At 33.1% G+C, this 15,153-nt stretch overlaps 1 protein-coding gene across 1 annotated transcript in view; it reads left to right on the top strand.

Moving 5' to 3' along the window:
* The first annotated feature begins 4,252 nt into the window (after positions 1 to 4,252).
* LOC105328535 (transcription cofactor vestigial-like protein 4) overlaps positions 4,253 to 15,153 on the top strand; it is a 36,763-nt gene continuing 25,862 nt past the window's right edge. The window contains exons 1-2 of the mRNA XM_011429463.4: positions 4,253 to 4,408; positions 4,544 to 4,636. Of these exons, the coding sequence (XP_011427765.3) occupies positions 4,570 to 4,636 (67 nt within the window). The 5' untranslated portion in view covers positions 4,253 to 4,408; positions 4,544 to 4,569. The remainder of the gene's footprint in view (positions 4,409 to 4,543; positions 4,637 to 15,153) is intronic.

The raw sequence follows: 15,153 nt of genomic DNA, 5'->3' as shown, positions 1-15,153 counted from the left end.
TTTACAATTCTGAAAGTATAAAATCAATTACATGTAAACTGATTTTGCAAAAACGAAAATTACATGTACTAGTATGTGAGGTAAATTAATGAAAGGAAACGCCCGTGCATGGAGCATTCTTTACTCCAGTTTTATCGTGATCTGAAGACTAATGTTAACTTGGTGTTGTTAGCGTCGTTGTCCGCACTTTTGTTTTGACGATTACACTCTATATAATCAGAGTGTCAGCTCCATGCACGTTCAAGTTTGCTCAAATAAAGGGGCGTGGCCCTTTGCTGTACAACCCCCCACCCCCATCCACCCCCGTTTGTTTGGGGTTTTTTTCTTTTCTTTTGTTTTTTGGGAGTAGTGTGTTCTTTGCATTAGAAAATTTTGTTTTTATAATTTGTATGTACGTTTAAAAATTTAACATATACTGTTTTAATTATTGAATACCACCGTCTTTATTTTTTTTACAAATACATGTATAACGTTACCCACGAAGTGCCAGGTACTGGCAAAATAGAAGGGAAAGTCATATATTTAAACCATTTTATAAGAAAACATTATCAAGATGCATAATCCCATTATGCAAATCATTGCAATAACCTTTTATCTTTTCAATATTGGCGTTTTAAATATAAAAGTTTATGAAAACAAGTAGTTTGTATTTGTCATTTAAACGGTAATGGTAATATATTTTTAACTTTAAAATCCTTTTGTAAATAAGTCAGTTTTTATTAATGTTTTGTCCTTTAAATCTCTAATCTCTCCCCCCCCCCCCCCACCCCTGGACCTTTGACCTAGACCTACGGGGGGGGGGGAGGGGGGGGGCTCAACATTAAAAAAAACCTTTGCCTCGGATAGTTCCTCCTTCTGTTTGAAAAATCATAGATCCCCCCCCCCCCCTGCTGAATTTATTTTATTTTCAAAGCATCCAGATATATCGTATAGATTGAAGTTTGTTAAAACTTTGACCCATGGGCTCATGCACGGATTTAGAAAGGTGGTCCGATGGATTGATACTTTTTTATTATTATTGACTCCCTAATGTGACCCCACCCTACCCCCATGAATCATGATTCGAACAAACTTAAAATATACACTGTACCTTACGAGTTACATCTTTCTCGCCAATTAGATTTTTCTCTATATTTACATGTATATTCCTCTGTAAAAAAAAAATGACCCCCATAGTGGTCTCATGTATCCAACCCCCTGGAATTATGATTTGAACAAACTTAAATCTGCACTTCACTTGAGGATGACTCCACACAAGTTACAGCTTTCTGGCCAAATGATTACAGTAGTTTTTGAGAAGAGGATTTTTAAAGATTAATATTTTTTCTATACATCTGACCCCAATTGTGGCGCCACCGCAATAAATCTACAGAAAATAAGGCCACCTTAAAGTAAAAGGGGCATGGTCACGATTTTTGTCAAATTTAATTTTTCTGTTTTTATTATTCACAATTGCTTTAGGGCTGCATTTCTAATGATCATGTGAAATTTAAGAGTCAGTCGTAGAGTTATTTAAGCAATATATGGGGCTCACAATTCTTTGTCATGTAAACATGAAAAATGCCCTACTGAAGCTTAAGATTGGAAAAATGATTGTTGACCAAAACCGTGACCACGTGCCCCTTTAAAGGGACTTGGACACGATTTGACTTTAATTTTTCAAATTTTATTTTTCCATTTTTAATGTTTATACTGATAAATATAGAAGTTTATAATGCTATGTCAAAATTTGAAAGTCAAATATCAAATTATAAGCAAGATGCATAGTTCACAATTCTTCTCTTGTAAACAAGCTCAATATTGTCAATTTTTACAATGTTTTGTATTGGTGTAAGTTTCAATCATATGTATCTTTCTTTTGTTGATAATAGTATTTATGAAGATAATGAATTAGTTTACATTGTTTTTACGTGTCATTTTGTCTAAGAAATGGTAATTTTAGACATTACATTTTTGTAAACAACTATAAGACTCGAGCTTTGTTTACATTACAATCAATTTTTACCTCTGTATCTCGCTTGTAACTTGACTTTAACATTCAATATTTTTGTCAATCATTTAAAATGCACCAGTTAATCATTTTATACATAAAAAATAAAAATAAAAATTTTGATCTTAAATCGTGTCCAAGTCCCTTTAACAAGTAAAAATTATAAAACAGTTTTGGACGAAAAGAAATACAAAAAGGACTTATCAAATAAATTAAAGAATCTACATGTTCGTGTATCGAATACAAGAGAATATTGGAACATTCTTAATAATTGAAATAAAACAATTAAATGCATGATAAAGATTCTAATTTGTTTTATAAATCATGACTTCTACCTCCACCCCCAAGTTCCGACTAGAATTGGGACACATGCAGGCACATAACGTAAAATATTTCCCTCAAATACAAGAGGCATTATGTAGGGGGACCTAATAATGTATTATTATGTATGTGTATTATTGAGTATAGGGGAATATATATTAGTATTACGAAAAATATAATGTCAGGTACCTGTGGGTTGGGAGCTGGGACACATCAGAAGTTCAGCAAAGTTTTATATAGTAGTACATGTATAACTTTTGGATAATGCATACATTGTAACGTGCATTGCATTATTGTTCTTATGTACCATGTAGGAATCGACGATTTTGAGAATAGAATATGCATGTATACTAAACTGAACAGAACTTTCAAACTCTTGAAAATGGTAATGTATCGACTTTGCCCATTGCTACGCGTCTTGTTTTGTACACATGTAGCGCAATGGAGCAGCAAGTGAGGCAGATCGATGCCCCACTTTTGAATTGAATATCGTTTTTTCAAAAGATCTAAACTAGCCAAAATCACAACAATTAAAAAAAAGTAATTCTTTATACTGTTAACGTAAGTTTGTGCAACTGTACAGCACGGACAGATTTACTAGTTCCATTATGGATCGCTCCTAAAAAATATTGAGTAACACGAATGGGAAGACATGACGTAATGTTAGTGGTTATTGACCATAATCTTCAATGGACAGACACAGAGAGGAAAAGTTTAGGATGCAGACTTGCGGGCGTGCTGATCTCAGACTTCTTACCGTGGTTACCTTCACGTATACGTAATCATATGGAGAATCAGCTGTTCCTTCCGTGTAACATTCAAATCGATAATGAAAATACCAGTCATTTAGTATTTTAATTTCATAACTTTTTTATGGATTATTCGTTGCACGATTCAGAGATGGTTGTAAAACTTGAACAGTAAAATGCTTTCTTTGGTGTTTCATATGATATGGGCTGTGTAGTTGGCTAGCATTGAAGAAAAATTATTTTTTTTCTGCAATATTAGCGACCCTCCCACTCGCATGAAACAACAAATAAAAAAATTAATTTAGTTTTTTTTCATTAAAAAAAAAATGTTAATGCATTTTTACTTTATGTTTGTCCTCGATGGTATTCTATTGCATGCTCTTTGCTCCTCTCTGGAACTTCTCTCCCTAATTTCTTGTATGAAGCGATCATTACAGTCTTACACTGCAGAACATGTACCGGTACTTATTGGAATTTCTGGATCAGTCGCTTAAGTTTTTTCCTCCATAATTTGATCGGTTGGTAAAGTTTATTTTTAATATAGAAAATGCGAAATGCGAACTGACTGAGCAATTAAATATAAGTACTTTTTCAAATAGTATCAGTTCATTTAAATTGGGACAAAAAAATCAACATCATGTAAAAAGAATCTTTATAGTAAAGGTTTGAAAACATATAAAATTATATTCAATTCAATTTCTTTATTTACCAATTAAGGGCCCTCAAGGGGCAACATTAAGATTGTACATACAACATCCAATGTACATAAAACATTCAATAAACATGTACAAGAGGGAAAGTGTTGGATGATTGAAAGAGCTAGGACAGACATGAACATTTAATTAGTATATATATATATATGTATGTTTCTATACACTCAATACAGTGTCTTCTGTATATGTAAATTATATATTAAGCAGACAAATTCTCGGAGTAAGAAAGAAAGTGGATGATCAGATGTGGAAAAAACAGTTGAAAAGAAGTTCAAATCATGCATCCAATTTTATTTTTGCAACAACTTACATATATTTGTACTCTATACGGGGTTTTATTAATGCCATCGTGTACTTCGAATCTCTCTCTCTCTCTCTCTCTCCTCTCTCTCTCTCTCTCTCTCTCTCTCTCTCTCTCTCTCTCTCTCTCTCTCTCTCTAAATTTAGCATGGATCTCCATTCACATTCCCAACATTTTCCCACAGGTCACATGATCAAGCCGCAGCAATCATGTGACCAAAATGGAATTTAAGTCATGCTGTCTCTATCACACGAAGACTAACGGCATGTAGAAACAATAATATTTCTCATCGATATATCCACCAATAGGCTACCATACCCACAGCAAACCATATGTAAGTACCGACAAAGTTCAGAATGATTTTTTGCAGACTACGCAACGTCCACATTGTTGTGATTTGAAGCATGTGGTTGCGGTTGACTGGTCACGTGTTCTCGATTGATTGGATTGACGTGATCAATATTTTCAGAGTCCAGCATCCATGACCCGATAAAGATGGAGAATCCATTAGATGTCTTATCCCGCGCGGCGTCTATGTTAGAGACAAATCAAATAACACAAGGTAGGATGTTTTACCATATAATAACTCCCCCTCCCCCCTTTTTTTTACCGCATTCGCAATGTAGAAGCCGTTTCGTTCTAAATTGATTTTTTTCCCTCTATTAATATATTTCATACTTATATCTTAAGTGTCGAAGAAGTGGTTGTCGTGATTTGGTAATTAAGAGTATGTACATGTATAAATTGGCTTTCTAAAGCCATCAGAATATATTTTAACTGGCGGTCGATATGTTCTTTGTTGTGCAGTGAAGGAACATTCCGCGCATTCCTCGGAGGTGTTTAATAAAACAAACAGATTATGTTTTGAATTTTGGCGAGAAAAAGTTCTCAAATTGCTTTTGGGGGCACTGGGCACAGTTTGAGATGCCAAATGACCGTGGATCGTCTTCTTTTTTGGAGTTGTTTGTTTGGGAACACAATGGAATGTTTGGTATTTTAGGCAGGTGGTAACTGATTTTGAAGCAGGCATTTACAAGCAGGAAAAAATCTATTAAATGGTGGAAAAAATATGCCGGGTATCTTGGTTTTTGGTCAATACAAAATGGGAACAAATAAAATGTATAACAATGATGAATTGCATTTGTAAAATGCTAATGAATTTTTATTTATATGCCGAAATTTTAAAGCCCCATTTGAATATTAATCCATGATTAAAACAAATTGCTTTGTGTATTTAAATTTTGTTTCATGAAGTAAACTTGAAATTCCATACATATTATAAGATAATATAAAAGAAAGAGACTACAATTAATGACCCTTTCTTTCCAATAATTTAATTCTCAAATTAATTTAATGTGAGAATTAAATTATTGGAAAGAAAGGGAAATCTATTAATTGGATACTATATGCTCTTAATGTTGATACATTCAAGGTTATTCTCATGTACGTACACTTAACACAGAATTCTCCTACAAATTTTGGGGTTCATTTTAAATTTCTTCTAAGCATAATGTATATATTCGGGTACATTCTCTCAAAGATATATACATGTATGGACAGGAAAGAGCATGGGTGATCGAATTTAAAGGTGATGTTGACATGGGCCCTGAATATTGTGATCAGTATAACTTATTTTAAGACTCAGCATTTATAATTTTACCAAGCAGGTAATGATTTTTCATTTTTTTACGCGACAAAACTTTAATTTTTGATGATGTTTAATTGACATCGAAGAGGTAGGTTTAAAAAGCAAATATGTCTAGCATGTACCGGTATATGTGCAAGTAACCATGGTAACTATCCATCAGATTTAAGGTAAATACATACACTGTCAGGTGCATGTACATATACATGTACTGGTATATTAACGGGACCAGATATTAAATTAACTTTATTATCTCAAATTTTCTTGAAATTATTATAAAAATTATAAATATGGTACATGTCTTTGAAACATGTTGCCAATGTTTCAATTTCCATGAAAAAATCCACTTTGTAGATTGTTAAGATAATTTTTTTTTGGGGGGGGGGGGGGGTAGGATAAGTTTGAGTACAAATCTTGAACATATTAAGATCACTTTTTGGGGTATTTTGGACAGAGAATTTTGAATATGCAGAAGTCAAGTGAGATTTCATGAAAAGAGCCCATGAATAGAAGAGTCTCTTTTTAAGTATATGTAACAATTGTGAATTCACTCAAGGCACAACACTTTGTCAAACAATTAAAAAACATTTCAAACATCAATGCTCTTCAAAGGTACTGTCACATATTAACCCACTCATAGACTGAATAATGTAAAGTGAACTTGTTTCAATAAATTTGTTGGAGTTGACTGGAAAATGTCCTTTGATTTAACAACTTCCTGTAATTAGTTGAACAATGGGATGCTATGGTTATCAAAGCATTTTTATGGATGCAAAGGATACAATATGATATTTAGTTTGTAGGGGGGGGGGGGAAATTTCTAGGTAACTTTCATGCAACTGTGTCCTTAGTTTAGAAACTTTAAATTCTGTTGCTTATATAGTTGTTTAGCCTTTATGATGTACAGTGTATGTAGTTTGTACAAGCTGGCCCGCTAGTGGGTAGTTTTTCTGCAGTGCCCCCCCCCCCCCTCCCCCCCCCCCCAAAAAAAAAAAATTAAAATTAAAAAATAGAAACCTTGCATTTTCTCTGCATTATAATATACTGTGGTTATCATTCATTGAACCTCAGAACCGGAATTTTGTCAGCATCCCCCCTTAAAGTTTCTTTTTACCCCATTGCCCCCCCCCCCCAAACACCCTGCATTTACCCATCTCTGCATTTAATACAAAATGCAAAAAAAATATTTGCTCATTATTTTCAGATTTCTTTGTTGAATCAATCCAAAAAAACAATCAAATTTTCATCTACAGGAAACATGAAATGTAACAACAATTTAATACTGGTTGGACCTGGTTTTATGTAGTCTTGAAATTATGTGAAAGAACATGAGTAAATTCATTGTTTAAAAAAAAATGTGAATGAGAATGTAGAAAAAATGACATCCTGGGGAGTGATTTATTGAGAAATTAAACCATTTACTAGTATGTAAATGTATTTGAATCACATTTTGATACTGTAACACAATGAAACTGATCGATATTTTAATTACGGTAGATATTTCTACATTATCTGTTAGCCATTAATGCAGACTATTAAATCCTACATCTACTTAAAATCAAATTATAGCGAGTTGTGCATGACCTTTTAGGGAGTTTAATTACAGTATTGATTATGAAGTTGCAGATATGTACACGTAGACATACACTGCTCAAAATGATTAGAAAACTGTTGTTGAATTTGTCCTATATATCTGTGAGGCTTATCAAGCTTTTGATGTCCATAAGCACGGGATAAGGTTCGATGGACGTCAAAGAGAATAGCGAATACTTTTCCGATGACTGCAATGGTAAACAGCGGTGAAGGAATTGATTTTTTTTTCTTTTTCCATTATAAAAAAGAAAGAATGTAGACACCAATATCTCATTAATGGAGTTAGACACGCTTGACTGAATCATTGTTGTTTAAACTCATCTAGAGATTGTTTGGACTGATTGGTGATGATTGACACCTGATAGGGTGTCAAAGGTCGCTTAGTAGCCAATCGTGTGGACCACTGGTGAGAATTCCTGGAGATCCAGCACTCCGTTACAATGGATGTCTTAGATATCCATATTCTGTTAATGGAAGTATCTAATATACATTTTAATTTGTTAGGTGAAGGGGAATGAGGGTATGCTATGTTTTCTATAGAGGTTGGGGGTATGTATGTAGGTAATGAATAAAAACTGTTATTTAGGAAATGGAGGGTCGCAACAGATGAATATGAACTACGCTCGTAGTTGTGTGAATTCCACGAGATCCAGTGGTATTTGTTGTCTAACACTGTCCTCCAAAACAGCAGAGTAAAATTAATTTTGATTAAGGTTGGATGATGAAATGGGCACACTACATTGCATTTTGCCTTTAAAGACGTGGGTGTAGTACACTTAGAGAAATGGAGATCTCTGTGCATGAATATGAGTTAATGATGTCATCACTGTTAAAAATATTTGAAAGTAATCAGACCTTAATTTCTTATAATCTTATAGTTTTAGTAAATAGGGCTCATAAATCACTCTTAAAAACTTTGAGTGTAGTGGTAAATTTCTTATTGATATGAATCAATTGTGAGAGGAATTAAAATATCAGATAGGAAATAAATTGTATAGTTTTTGCAAGTAAACAAGTAAAGCAGAGTACTCCAACTTAGAGGAAAAAAGAAAACAAGGGAATTTAAAACGCACAGCAACTGTCTTAAATATCTGGTGATGACCTATAGAATCATTTGTCACGGCCACACACAGATAAGGCTTATCTCGGCAAAGATTGGCAAATGTCAATCACTCAAGGGGAGATAATTCTGAATTTTTTTTTTTAAATTATTTTGATTTAGTCATAATTTACAGTATATGAAATGTATATATACCCCTCATTCTTTGCATTTTTGTTCTACAAGATAGAAAAGATATTAGGTGTGTTAAAGTGCAGATATTATGAGGCAAAGGCGTTTCAAAAGTTCATGAATGGTGTTTGTTCTACACTGACTTGTAATTGAGACAGTTTTGAGGTTCACAAGGTTAAATTCTTGGGAGATAATATGTTTCAAAGAGTGCAGAGATATAAAAAGTATTTCAAATAGCAAAGAAAAGAAGGGAAATAATGAAATGTGTTTTTTCTAGTAACAAATAAATATAGAATGTGTTATTTTTATCAGTTATGTTGGCCATTCTGATAGCACTGACTTTGAAGACCTAGCGCCTGTCTTCTATATAATAACTTTTTTCAGGGTTTATAAAGCAATAGAGTGGGTGAACTCAGATGACTCAAGGATTGGGTCAATGACTGGTAAACAGGTTGTAAGTGAAATATTTGTCCCTGTCAAGTTGGCTTTAGAAAATGTATAACAAAAAAAAATATGCGGAGAAAATTGAAATATCTCTTCATAATATTGAATTCTACATTTTTGTGAGTTCAAAGATGAGTGACCTAAAATTAAAGTTGATGCCTTGCTGAATATAGAAAGTTATATATTATAAAGAAAAACATTGAGACTTAAGTTTTAGGAGTGAAGTCACAGTGTTTCTGGGCTGATGACTTTAATTGGGATTCTTGCTGGTTTCGTACCTGCATTTGTTTGTCTCAGAATTTGGAATTTTTACACCTGATGTCAAGTTATATATGCTGATCTTGAGCTGGAATTAGTGACTTTTAAAATGATTAAAAGTAATGTTACAGTAGTAGTGTCTTAGTACTAAGCTAATTAGCTAATGTATAAATTGATAAAAATGTGATTTTGTGTATTGATATGATATGCCCATTCAGCATTTCAAAGTAATACTGTGTAGTGTAATTATAAAACAAATACCAATTGTATGGCAAAATATGATAAGCTTTTATACTGAAAATAATTTCTGTTAACTAGTGCAATAATTTTATGTGTCATGTTTGTTTAAAAACATGTTTTTTGCATTTAAATTGAAATCATTCCTCAACATCTTTTTAGGTCACCTGAGTCACTCAGGTGACCTATTGCAATTGGTCTTCGTCCGTCGTCGTGCGTTGTGCGTCGTGCGTCGTGCGTTGTGCGTCGTGCGTCGTGCGTTAACAATTTTACATTTTTAACTTCTTCTTGAAAACTACCAGGCCAATCGTTACCATTTTTGGTGTGAAGCATCTCTATGGTAAGAAGAATCTAAATTGTGAAATTTATGGCTCTACCACCACTGGGGTGCCACGGGCGGGGCCAAATATGCAAAAAAAGCCAAATTTTCAAAAATCTTCTTCTCTACTTCCACACATGTGAGGAAAAAACTGAATGCATGGTTATGATGTCCATGAGGCCCTCTACCAAAATTGTGAAATTTATGGCCCCTGGGTCAGGGGTTCTGGCTCTAGGGTGGGGCCAATATGGCCATATAGTAAAAATGTATTAAATCTTAGAAAATCTTCTTCTCTACTCCCATATATATTTGTTAAAAACTAAATGCATGGTTATGATGTCCATGAAGCCCTCTACCTTAATTGTGAAATTCATGACCCCTGGGTCAGGGGTTCAGGCTCTAGGGTGGGGCCAATATGGCCATACAGTAAAAATGTATTAAATCTTAGAAAATCTTCTTCTCTACTATCATATATATTTGTTAAAAACTAAATGCATGATAATGATGTCCATGAAGCCCTCAACCTAAATTGTGAAATTCATGACCCCTTTGTTAAGTGTTCATGCTCTAGGGTGGGGCCAATATGGCCATATAGTAAAAATGTATTAAATCTTAGAAAATGTTCTTCTCTACTATCATATATATTTGTTAAATACTAAATGCATGATTATGATGTCCATGAAGCCCTCTACCTAAATTGTGAAATTCATGACCCCTGGGTCAGGGGTTCAGGCTCTAGGGTGGGGCCAATATGGCCAAATAGTAAAAATATATTAAATCTTAGAAAATCTTCTTCTCTACTCCCATATATATTTGTTAAAAACTAAATGCATGTTTATGATGTCCATGAAGCCCTCTACCTTAATTGTGAAATTCACGACCCCTCGGTCAGGGGTTCAGGCTCTAGGGTGGGGCCGATATGGCCAAATAGTAAAAATGTATTAAATCTTAGAAAATGTTCTTCTCTACTATCATATATATTTGTTAAAAACTAAATGCATGATTATGATGTCCATGAGGCTCTCTACTAAAATTGTGAAATTCATGATCCCTTTGTTAGGTGTTCATGCTCTAGGGTGGGGCCAATATGGCCATATAGTAAAAATGATTTAAATCTTAAAAAATCTTCCTCTCTACTCCCACACATGTGGGCAAAAAACTGAATACATGGTTATGATATCCACAATCTCCTTTACCTAAATTGTGAAATTCATGGCCCCTGGGTCAGGGGTTCATGACATGAGGGGGGTGGGGGGCAATATGGCAATAAAGTGTTAATGCATATAATGTTTAAAAATCTTCTTCTCTATTCTCACACATCTGTATAAAAAAAACCGACTAATAATTATGTTTACCAGGAAGTCCTCTACTGAAATTTTAATTTTCATGTCCCCTGGGGTATGGGTTTTGACTCTAGGGCAGGGCCAAAATGGATGTATAGATGTTAATGCATATAACGTTAAAAAATTATCTTCTTTACTCCCACACACCTGAAAGGAAAACTAAATTCATTATTTTGTAGACCAGATCTTTTAGTTTTTCACCAAAATTATAGGTTTTACAGTTCTTTTTGAATTAAATGTGGTTGTCATTACAAATTTATAATTTTTCTACTCCAGTATGAAACCTAACTAATTAGATGCATATATGAGACTCCATGACAAGTTTGTGTATTGGATATATGCTACTCAGGTGACCGTTAAGGCCAATTGGCCTCTTGTTTATTTTGGTATTGGAATTATTTCATAATCTTGATACTGGGATGATTTTGGAACATCGTTTTACTTGCACTTTAATTATGTTGAGCAGATATTATTAGTGCATTAATTTGTACCTATTGTTGTACAAAATATTTACTCATTAATTTTCTTCTTGATGCCATTTCACGAGGATCTCCATCATGCATGTATTTGCACTCAATACAAATACTGACAAGGTTTACAGGAATACAGCATCTACGTATACCGGTATTTATGGCATTCCAAAAATCCAGGAAGGCCAAAGTACATTGAACAGTCAATAGAACCCTGCAAAATCAATTGAAAAGAAGTGTCTGAATTGTACTTTGCACCATTTGAGGACTGAGGTTGTTCAGATGCAGGGGGCAAGGTGTGTAACGTGTCCCCCAGCTATGTATACATATTTATATATTAATGATAGGCTTGTACAACCTGATAGCTCTGTCTACGCTCATCAAATCTTATCTGTGAAAACTTAAGGTATATATATGCATTGAAAAGTAATAGCAGTATAGGTAATCTACTATTAAAGAGATGTTTGTTATAGAAGAGAATTATGTACCAGTACACAAATGTACTAATTAAGTACTGTCCCTTTGTGCAATACACTTTGCAACCACCTGGAGTTGTGTTCATAATGCTATAAAAACAATCACTCTCTTAGTCAGATCAAAAGCCAAACACAAGTAGTCAACAAAAAATGTTATAATTATTAAACTTGGTATTATGCTTAGTTGGCATGATATGCTAATCATGTACATCATGGACTGTTCATTTGATTTTAAGTACAAAATTTCACTCACCACAAACTGTTTAGAATGGGAATTAAGTCACAGATGATGATGATGATGATGATGATGATGATATTTTAGTTTTGTTTAATATGTTGTCCTTAATTGAATCAAGTTGAATAAATACAGAGAACTATATATATATGAGTTGAATTTGGCCCCAATAATTCGCCATTTTTTAAAGTGTTTCCAGAACAATAAAGTGTTGTGTTATTAATTAAAAGAGTTGATATAAAATATATTTTTTACCTATTTATTTGATTTATTTGCACTAACTTGCAGTATATGAAGTCAAAAGTAACGCTATTTCTAAAATTCAATCAAAATCACTCAAAAATTGACATTTTTCTTATCTTTTTATGAAAGGAAAATATAGAGTGCATGCTTGAACAAAGAAAAATGTTTTGTCAGTTATTAGTCTTGGCTAGTTAAAATATTTTGTTTGTTCAAGCATGTGCTCTATGTTTTCTGAAAGAAAAACTGCTTGGAAACAAGCTGTTTTATGCTAAAAATGGCGGGAAAAGGTTGTCTTTACGATATCATATTTCTAAATTTTGGGCACTTGAATCAAAATGAACATAATGTAAAAACATCCCATATATATCTGTACAAAGAATTACAGTAAATGATGATGTTCATTTTAGGGGGCCATTTTGGGCCCATATCATATATAGTCCTTTCAAAACACAAGTGTACCATTTTTCTAGAGTAAGCTAGTCCAGCTTTAAATTGTTTGAGTTTATTGTTGAGAAAAATCAGGTCTCGATCAAATTGTATGTTAAATATATTTCCATGTTGTCTAAATGATATTACTTCATCAGTAAAAAAGAGGATAGAAATGAATGGAATTCAAGAATTGTGTAAATGAGGGGAATTCTAGGAGAGTGTAAAATTTGATTCCAAATTTAATGCTAGGAGTCAATACATGATTCAGCGTAAAATAATTAGAAGCAATTAAGTCTTGCTTGCAAATTTGAAAACCTCACTTACATGCATATTTTTATGACAGTTGCAAACTATATGAAATTGTACTGTAAAAGTGGGTTATTTACATGGGAAAAAATTTATACTACCGGTAGTTGCAGGGTATGCTTAAAACTGCGTAAAATAACCCTGTGCGTATGATAAAAAAAATCAAAACTCAGTGTGGTAAATCAGGCATCCGTGTACTGAATATCCACGCATATTGTTTGACTATAGAAACCGCATACTTTTAACATTCTTACAGCAACATAAATTTGATGCTTGCAATTTTATATATATTCTCATGATTTGATAAAAATCAAGAAAAAAAAATTGCAGAATAAAGTAAAAATAAGGAATCAACAGTATAAGGGTTGTTAAAGAAGGGAATTCTAAGAGAATATAAAGGAAAGGAATTTTAGTAGCTAGGATGTTAGGAGAAAAGGAATTGTAGGAGGATGTACATCCTGATGAAGGGGATTCTAGGGGAAGGTTTAATAAATTACATAAATACATCAGGTGTTGTACATGCACATAGCACTAAATGTAGGTGCTTAACAGCAACAGAAAGAATGCTAATGAACCGAGGCCATGCTATCATTGTCTTTGAAGTGTCTATAAATATCCATATTACGAATCAAAGGTATGCTTAACCTTGGAGCTTGGTTATTTTCAGAGAAGAGGAATTTGTTAGATTTTCCTGTTAATGTAAATTACCTGAATTTTTTTCCCATTCAAATCAGTATCTTCATATTAAGATTAATAAATGAATAAATTAGTTTGAATATTTTTAAACTATAGTTTATATTTTAATAACTGATATTATTCAATGTACTTGTAAAGCATAGGATACATTTTGTGGAAGATATGTACTGTGTTAATGCATGCAGGCACATATTGTGGAGAGTCTATAGACAAAAATGGGAGGGGGCCGCCAATTGGCTTGTTATTTTCGTTTTTCTTTTATAATAAAGTGTAGGGTCCAGGCCCCCTGCCCCCCCCCCCCCCCCCCACCCCACCTTGTTGCTATATATAAATTGTTTTCCTTTAGCTGACTTAATTAATAACTAACATTAATAAGTTGTAAGCACTATTTTTCTTTCAGTGCAATATAACTATATATGGATTTTGATTAGGATTACAATTTCTATTTTGTAAGGGCCTAAATTGACAGAAATTCTGATGAATTAAAATATATATAGTCAAATGACCAGCCATTTACGGTTGGGGGATCTTGTTATTAAGGGAAATAACTCTTCTATAATTCTTTAAAAAGAGGCATTTGAAATATTTATTTGCATCAACATCCCTGCCAGACTGTGGTTATATATGTATATAAGCTATGAATCTTTGCAGTAAGTTGATCCCAACTGCAAAATGGATCACAATTTATAAGGCCGCTTTGATGACTCAATAGAACTATAGAATTTCTTTAATGCAATATATTAAAACATCAATTGTCATGTCATATCAAATTTGTCATTTCTGTGCATTTTTTTAATATCTGTAATTCCCTCAAGGAATAATTCATTGAGCACTCTTAACTTAATATTAATTTCCTGTGACTCATACAACGGTCTAAAGACACACCAACCTGATTTTAAATGATGAATTAGGTGGGTTAATTTTTTTTTTTCTTCAAAATTCATGCACGATTAGTAAAATGTATTTTACAGGATTTTGTCCCACCCTTTATGTTATTTTGTTAATAATGGATAATTTAATAATGCTATAATTATTCAAAGATTTTGAAACAATGTTTTAAAAATAATGTTCCAGTTTCGAGACTATTTAATAAAGATTTGACCCAAAAATAATTCTCTGTGTTTCCATGTTTAGCATAGAAAAATAGTACAGTG

This window comes from Magallana gigas, chromosome 4 (genome assembly GCF_963853765.1).
Source record: "Magallana gigas chromosome 4, xbMagGiga1.1, whole genome shotgun sequence".
NCBI classification, from domain to species: domain Eukaryota; kingdom Metazoa; phylum Mollusca; class Bivalvia; order Ostreida; family Ostreidae; genus Magallana; species Magallana gigas.
The sequence above is the reverse complement of the archived record's forward strand: the minus strand, read 5'-3'. Positions and strand labels throughout refer to the sequence as shown.